Source organism: Papio anubis, unplaced genomic scaffold, assembly GCF_008728515.1.
Source record: "Papio anubis isolate 15944 unplaced genomic scaffold, Panubis1.0 scaffold50, whole genome shotgun sequence".
NCBI classification, from domain to species: Eukaryota; Metazoa; Chordata; class Mammalia; order Primates; family Cercopithecidae; genus Papio; species Papio anubis.
In genome coordinates, this window is record NW_022165199.1 from 387,424 (window position 1) to 395,488 (window position 8,065).

Consider the following 8,065-nt stretch of genomic DNA (forward strand, 5'->3'; position numbering starts at 1 on the left):
CATTTATTCTTCTTTTGAGAAGTGTCTGTTCATGTCCTTTGCCCACATGGGAGTTGACAGGTTTTTTCTCTTGTAAATTTGTTTAAGTTCCTTGTAGATTCTGGATATCAGACCTTTGTCAGATGGATAGATCACAAAATTTTTCTCTCATTCTGTAGGTTGTCTGTTTACTCGGATGATAGTTTCTTTAAGTCACTCATTATTATTATAAGAAATATAATCCTGGCAAATAGTATGAAACCTTCCAATGCCAAGTAAAAATTAAAAAAAAATTAATGCCTCACAATAGGGAAAGTGAAAGTAAATTATGCTACATCTATAATCATGGGCTACTATACAATGATTCAAAATAAGATTCAAAACAATTTGATTGATAGGAGAAATTCTCATGGTTAAAAACTGTAAGAACAAGAAGTTTATGAACAATGTGGTGAATATATGTGTATATAAAAATACACAATAAAAATCATTCTACAAATACTAGTTATTTCTGGATGAAGGGAAGTGATTTTTATTTTCTATTGTAAATGTCCCCTATTTTCCATTATACCTGTAATAAGTACATATTAGCTTAATCAGATAATCAAGAACTTGCCCACCCTAGGACATGATTCTATTGAGCACTACAGAACAGAATCACACAGCTGGGGGGACCAGGGCAAGATGGCCAAATAGGAACAGCTCCAGTCTGTAGCTCCCAGTGAGATCAACTCAGAAGGGGGACAGTTTCTGCATAATGGTGATATAATAAATAATAAGTGTATTCCTTAAAACTAAATGTCTAATCTAATTTCAATTTCACTTTTAATTCTCAATTTTTGTTTTGTCAGGTGAAGTACCTGATGACCTGGATCAGAAGACTGAAATAACTCAGGTGTGGAAGTGATAAAATTTTATTCTTAGTTTCAATTTCAAATTATATGTGGTTTTAAGAAAATGATAAACTTTTAGTGTCCTGATTTCCACTAAGACCAGATGAGATACTTAATGCATAACATTAAAAAATAGATTAATATGATTCAGAATTCCTTCTTATACTACTGAACCAACCACAGAGTTCTCCTGTTTTTTATTCTTGAGATATTTATGCAGATACAAGGAATCATATTTCCCCACCTTTTACATAGTGGAGAAATATAATTACATAGGTGGTGGCATAATTTACATAATGTTCTTCAACTTTCTCAACAATATATCTTGGAGATCTTTCTAGATTAGTTTTAAAAAAGTACTTTCTCATTCTTTTTAATGGCTGAATGGTATTTTGTTATATTGATGTTCCAAAATTTATATGAAGACATTTAGGATTTTCAATATTTTTCTAGTAAAGAAAATGCAGCAAAAAAACCCCCAAAACTGGATACATATGTTATTTCACATGTTAGAGAATATAGAATCTGTTTCTAGAAATAGAATTGCTAAATCAAAAGATATATGCATTTGTAATTTGATAAATATTGCAAATTGCCTTCTTTAGAATTTATAACAATTTACCCTGACACAAGTGTAAGAATGTCTGATTTCCCCCACTGTCACCAACACAATGTTTTATCAAAGTTTATGATCTTTGGTGAGATTATATGAAAAATGGGTACATCAATATTCATTCTAATTTTAACTTCTCTTATTATAAGTGAGGTTCAACATATTTTCATATGTTTGAGAGCTAATTATGTTTCTGTAAGTTTCTGGTTCGTAATTTTTTTACCCATTTTTTTCTATTGGGTTGTCTATTACAAAAATTAATTTGTATATTTCTATATTGGGGAAAATAAGTATTTGTCTGTGAAATGAGTTTTATGTATTCTTTTCACAATTTGTCATTTGTCCCATGATTATTTTTTCTGGTGTTTTTGCCATGAAAAATATTTTATTTTCATGTAGTTGAGTTTATCACTTTTTCCTCCATCACTGAGTTTTATGTCTTAGATATAAAGCACACCATCATTATAGAGTTAATGTTTTACGTTTAAATCTTAGATTCATTTGGATTTTATCCTGGTGTAGAAGGTAAAGCATAAGTCCAACTATATTTTTCTCCAGGTGATTACTGACTTTACCCATTTATTTAAAAGCTTGTCCTCTTTTTCACTGATTTGGGATGTTACCTTTATAGCATGCCAAACTCTTGTGTACTAGATCTATTACTGAATTTTTGATGTGTTTTCTTTCTATGCATATGTTAGTATCATACAGTTTTAATTGTTGACAAAGGCTGGGTGTGGTGGCTGATGGCTGTAATCCCAGCACTTTGGGAGGGTGAGGTGGGAGGATCACGTGAGGTCAAGAGTTTGAGACTAGGCTGGCCAGCATGGTGAAACCCTGTCTCTACTACAAACATAAAAATTAGCCAGGTGTGGTGGTGGATGCCTATAGTCCCAGCTACTTGGGGGGCTGAGGCAGGAGATTTGCTTGAACCAGGGAGGCAGAGGTTGCAGTGAGCTGAGATCTCACCACTGCACTCCAGACTGGGAGACAGAATGAGACTTCATCTCAATAAAAAGAAATTCATTGACATTGACAAGGCTCTAACATTTGGTAAGACTAATTGTTTTTCAGTGCTCTTTTTTTTTTTTCTGTAGATTTCTCTGAACTGTTTTGCTTAAACTTTCCTCATGATTTTTTGTTAGAATGATGTTAAATTTATTGGTTATCTTAAGAAGTGTTAATATACTTATGATGTTGAATCTTCTTATCCAAGAACATAGCATGTATTTCAAGCTACTTAAGTCATATTTTGTGCCTCTCAGAAGCATTTTCAGGTTTTCTGCATAAATATGTTGCTCATTAAAAAAAATTATTCCTAGGTATGCAATTAATTTTGGGGGTTCTTTGAAACCAATGAGAACAAAGACACAACATACCAGAATCTCTGGGACACATTTAAAACAGCGTGTAGAGGGAAATTTATAGCACTAAATGCCCAGAAGAGAAAACAGGAAAGATTTAAAATTGACACCCTAACATCACAATTAAAATAACTAGAGAAGCAAGAGCAAACACATTCAAAAGCTAGCAGAAGGCAAGAAATAACTAAGATCAGAGCAGAACTGAAGGAGATAGAGACACCAAAAATCCTTCAAAAAATCAATGAATCCAGGAGCTGGTTTTTTGAAAGATCAACAAAATTGATAGACTGCTAGCAAGACTAATAAAGAAGAAAAGAGAGAAGAATCAAATAGATGCAATAAAAAATGATAAAGGGGATATCACCACCGATCCCACAGAAATACAAACTACCATCAGAGAATACTATAAACACCTCTACACAAATAAACTAGAAAATCTAGTAGAAATGGATAAATTCCTGGACACATACATGCTCCCAAGACTAAACCAGAAAGAAGTTGAATCCCTGAATAGACCAATAACAGGTTCTGAAATTGAGGCAATAATGAATAGCCTACCAACCAAAAAAAGTCCAGGACCAGATGGATTCACAGCCGAATTCTACCAGAGGTACAAAGAAGAGCTGGTACCATTCCTTCTGAAACTATTCCAATCAACAGAAAAAAAAACTATTCCAATCAACAGAATCCTCCCTAATTCATTTTATGAGGCCAATATCATCCTGATACCAAAGCCTGGCAGAGAGACAACAAAAAAAGAGAATTTTAGACCAATATCCCTGATGAATGTCAATGCAAAAATGCTCAATAAAATACTGGCAAACTGAATCCAGCAGCACATCAAAAAGCTTATCCACCATGAGCAAGTGGGCTTCATCCCTGGGATGCAAGGCTGGTTCAACATATGCAAATCAATAAACGTAATCCATCATATAAACAGAACCAAAGACAAAACCACATGATTATCTCAATAGATGCAGAAAAGGCCTTCGACAGAATTCAACAGCCCTTCATGCTAAAAACTCTCAATAAACTAGGTATTGAGGAGACGTATCTCAAAATAATAAGAGCTATTTATGACAAACCCACAGCCAATATCATACTGAATGGACAAAAACATCCCTTTGAAAACTGGCACAAGACGGGGATGCCCTCTCTCATCACTCTTATTCAACATAGTGTTGGAAGTTCTGGCCAGGGCAATCAGGCAAGAGGAAGAAATAAAGGATATTCAATTAGGAAACGAGGAAGTCAAATTGTCCCTGTTTGCAGATGACATGATTGTGAACAGGCAACCTACAGAATGGGAGAAAATTTTTACAATTTACCCATCTGACAAAGGGCTAATATCCACAATCTATGAAGAACTTAAGCAAATTTACAAGAAAGAATCAACCCCATCAAAAAGTGGGCAAAGGATATGAACAGACAATTCTCAGAAGAAGACATTTATGCAGCCAACAGACACATGAAAAAATGCCCATCATCACTGGCCATCAGAGAAATGCAAATCAAAACCACAATAAGACAGCATCTCATACCAGTTAGAATGGTGATTATTAAAAAGTCAGGAAACAACAGGTGCTGGAGAGGATGTGGAGAAACAGGAACACTTTTACACTGTTGGTGGGACTGTAAACTAGTTCACCCATTGTGGAAGAGAGTGTGGTGATTCCTTAAGGATCTAGAACTAGAAATACCATTTGACCCAGTCATCCCATTACTGGGCATATACCCAAAGGATTATAAATCATGCTGCTATAAACACACATACACATGTATGTTTATTGTGGCACTATTCACAATAGCAAAGACTTGGAACCAACCCAGATGTCCATCAATGATAGACTGGATTAAGAAAATGTGGCACATATACACCATGGAATACTATGCAGCCGTAAAATAGGATGAGTTCATGTCCTTTGTAGAGACATGGATGAAGCTGGAAACCATCATTCTGAGCAAACTGTCGCAAGGACAGAAAACCAAACACTACATGTTCTCACACATAGGTGGGAATTGAACAATGAGAACACTTGAACACAGGGTGGGGAACATCACACACCGGGGCATGTCGTGGAGTGGGGAGAGGTGGGGAGGGATAGCATTAGGAGATATACCTATTGTAAATGATGAGTTAACGGGTGCAGCACACCAACATGGCACATGTATACATATGTAACAAACCTACACGTTGTGCACATGTACCCTAGAACTTAAAGTATAATTTAAAAACCCTAAAAAATTTTTATTTTTCTAAAGTACAAGTTGGATACTGAATTTAGCAATACCCCTTTGTCACCTATGAGGATAACAAAATATTTTTTCTTCCATGGATATATTAATGTGATAAATCATATTAACAGATTCAATTTTATCCATATTTTCCTGGGATAAATGCCACTTGTCATGTTAAACTGTTTTTTAATGTGGTACTAGATTCTGTTTACTAATGCTTGGTTTAGATATGCGCATTGATCTTTGTAAGAGACATGGTTTTGCAGTGTTCTTTTTTGGGGTAATAATTGTTTTGCTACCAATCTTATGTTTGCTTTAGAAACACAAATAGGGGATCATTCCTTCTTTTTGTATTCTGTAGGACAGTTTACATGAAATCAAAATAATGTATGCCTTAAAGTTTTCACAAAATCCCCCTATAAAATTATGTGGACCTGGTGCTGTTTCAGGTGATAGCTCTTAGATAATGTTCTTATATTCTCGTCTACAGTAGTTATCTGTTTAGAATTTCTATCTCTTTTGGAGTGATTTGGAAAATTATATTTTCTTAGACTATTGTCTAATTCAGTCAGATTTTCACATTTATTTGCAAACACTCATAAGTCTTTTAAATTCACATTTGTTTACAAAGACTCGTAAGTCTTTTAAATTCACATTTCTTTTCACATTTATTTGAAAAGACTCATAAGTCTTTTAATTTCCTCTTTATCTGTGGTTCTTTTTATTATTTATCTTTTGTTTTTGTCCTTTCCTGTCTTGCTTATGTTAGCAGTTTAGTTGCCCCTTTCTCCCACAAAAAAGTATAGCTGTTGGATTTACTTATTTTTTTCCTGCATTTTAATCAATAACTTCTGCTTCTTTATTAATGCCTTCTTCATTCCTTAAATATTTTTTTTGTTTTGCTTTTTCTTACTTCATACTTGGATGCTTTATTTATTTTTATTCTTTTCTGGTTTTTTAAGAATACAAATATTTAAGGTTAACAATTTCCCCCTGAACACTGCTTTAGTTTTATTATGTATATTTTGGCATGTAGTTTAATAAGGTATTTTAATTTTATTTTTATATGATTATTTTATCTTTATTTTTGTCATATCAGTGAGTTCAAATTGAACCATTGAGTTTGAACCATAAGTTTTTAAGGAAGAATTTAAAATTTGCAGATGGTAAGGGCTTTTTTTCTCCCTAATTTTATTGCACTTTTAATGCAAGAATATATTTTTATTGTTTCTACCTTTTAGAATTTATTGAGGTTTTCTTTGTGGCTTAATAAGGTTAATTGTTATTAATGTTTCAGGACCCTTAAGAAGAAAGTACTTGTATTCTCTTTTCATAAGGTAGGAATTAGCTATGTATAATTTAGCTCTATCTTGTTAAAGATATAATTGGTCTTCTATATAATTATTTATCTTTTATTAATGTTAATCTGTTTGAGTTGAAGAAGCTAATTAAACTGTTCTGATCATACTGTCTGTCTATAGGTCATATATATACCAAAGTCTGTTTTATTGAGTATTGGTGCTAGTTTTTGGTAACACTGATGATCATAATGGTTTAACTTTTATTATGAATTACGGATTTTAACATTAAAAGTACTCTTTTTTGACTCATTCAATTCTTCTTGGCCTGATTGAAACCTCATTTGATGTTAAGATAATTATTTTTGGGTATTTTTCATTTATATTTGCCCACCTTTTATTTTCAAAGTTCCTGAATTACTTTGATTTAGGTATATCTTTTGTGTAGAACACAGGGCTGTAGTTTGCCTTTGCTTTAAGTTCCAATCTTTTAATGAGTTTGGCTCATTTACGTGGGGCTATACCTTGTCTTGGTTCTGTTACAACATTTTAGGTTATTATTTTTTGTCTTTATAATTCTTAATAATTATTTCCTTATATGGTCTCTTTCTTTTACTCTGTGTGTGTGTGTGTGTGTTTCTTGTAATATTTAAGGAAGTATTTTATTGTTTCTGTACTGTATACTCTCAAGTGTTTACATAATACTTTAAATTTTTTCTTAAGGCAGTGTTGATCAATTTCCTAATGTGAACAATGATGAGATTATTATTTCTCTTTCTTTTCCTCATATTTTCCTAATATTTTTCTTAATAGTACTTTTAATCTGAAATGTATATTAATATCTATGAGTCGATTTGCAGCTTTAAATGATATTTTTTCATTTTCAGATACCAAAATAAGGAAATCAGCATGTTCTCCCAATTTCTTTTGGCAATCTTTTCATGTAGTCAAGTGTGTAATATTTGCATTTTTTTGTCATCCTAATCTGTTGGTTTTAGACCTAAAGATATTTTATGTTCACCACTAACTAGTCCCTTTCTCAGTTATCTCAGTTTTTTTTTCAGTTATTTTTCCATTTGGCTGAAGTTCATCCTCTAATTTCAAGAATGCTTCATAAGAAATATCTGTTCAGGCCAAGTATGGTGGCTCATACTTATAGTTACAGCACTTTGAGAGGCGAGGTGGGAGGACGGTTTGAGGCTCGGAGTTTGAGATCAGCCTGGGCAACATAGTGAGACACTGTCTCTACAAACAATAAAAAAACCCAATTAGCTAGGCATGCTGGGGCACACCTGTAGTCCTGGATACTTGGGAGGCTGAGATAGGAGGATCACTGGAGTCCATCAGTTCCAGGCTGCATTCCAGCCTGGGTGACAGAGTGACACTGTCTCAAACAAAATCTGTTCAGAACTATTTGTTGACTTTATATTTGAATGACAGTTTGTCTATAAACTCTTTGGGCCAGTTTCTTCTCTGGATGGTTTTAGGGAAGTCCAAGGCCAGTGTGTATTTTAGAACTTACTAGTCATATAATAATACATACACTTATTTTAAATATTTTAAAATTTAAAAACTTATAATGCAGTTGTGTTCAAAATTTGTTACACGAACAAAACAATCTGTGATTAAATAAGTTTCTATGATTCTGGGACCAACATAAGTAACTGAGTGTCTTGTATA

At 33.3% G+C, this 8,065-nt stretch overlaps 1 protein-coding gene across 4 annotated transcripts in view; it reads left to right on the forward strand.

Moving 5' to 3' along the window:
* The window catches only part of LOC116273273 (probable phospholipid-transporting ATPase IM), a 152,842-nt gene extending 150,556 nt beyond the window's left edge, over positions 1 to 2,286 (forward strand). For 3 of the 4 annotated variants that reach the window (XM_031662243.1, XM_031662244.1, XM_031662245.1), the window contains one exon: positions 831 to 1,849. In XM_031662243.1, coding sequence (XP_031518103.1) covers positions 831 to 886 — 56 coding nt within the window. In that variant the 3' untranslated portion in view covers positions 887 to 1,849. Of the gene's footprint in view, positions 1 to 830 lie in introns of all 4 variants that reach the window. The other variant, XM_031662246.1, reaches the window with a different exon arrangement.
* Positions 2,287 to 8,065: the final 5,779 nt, after the last annotated feature.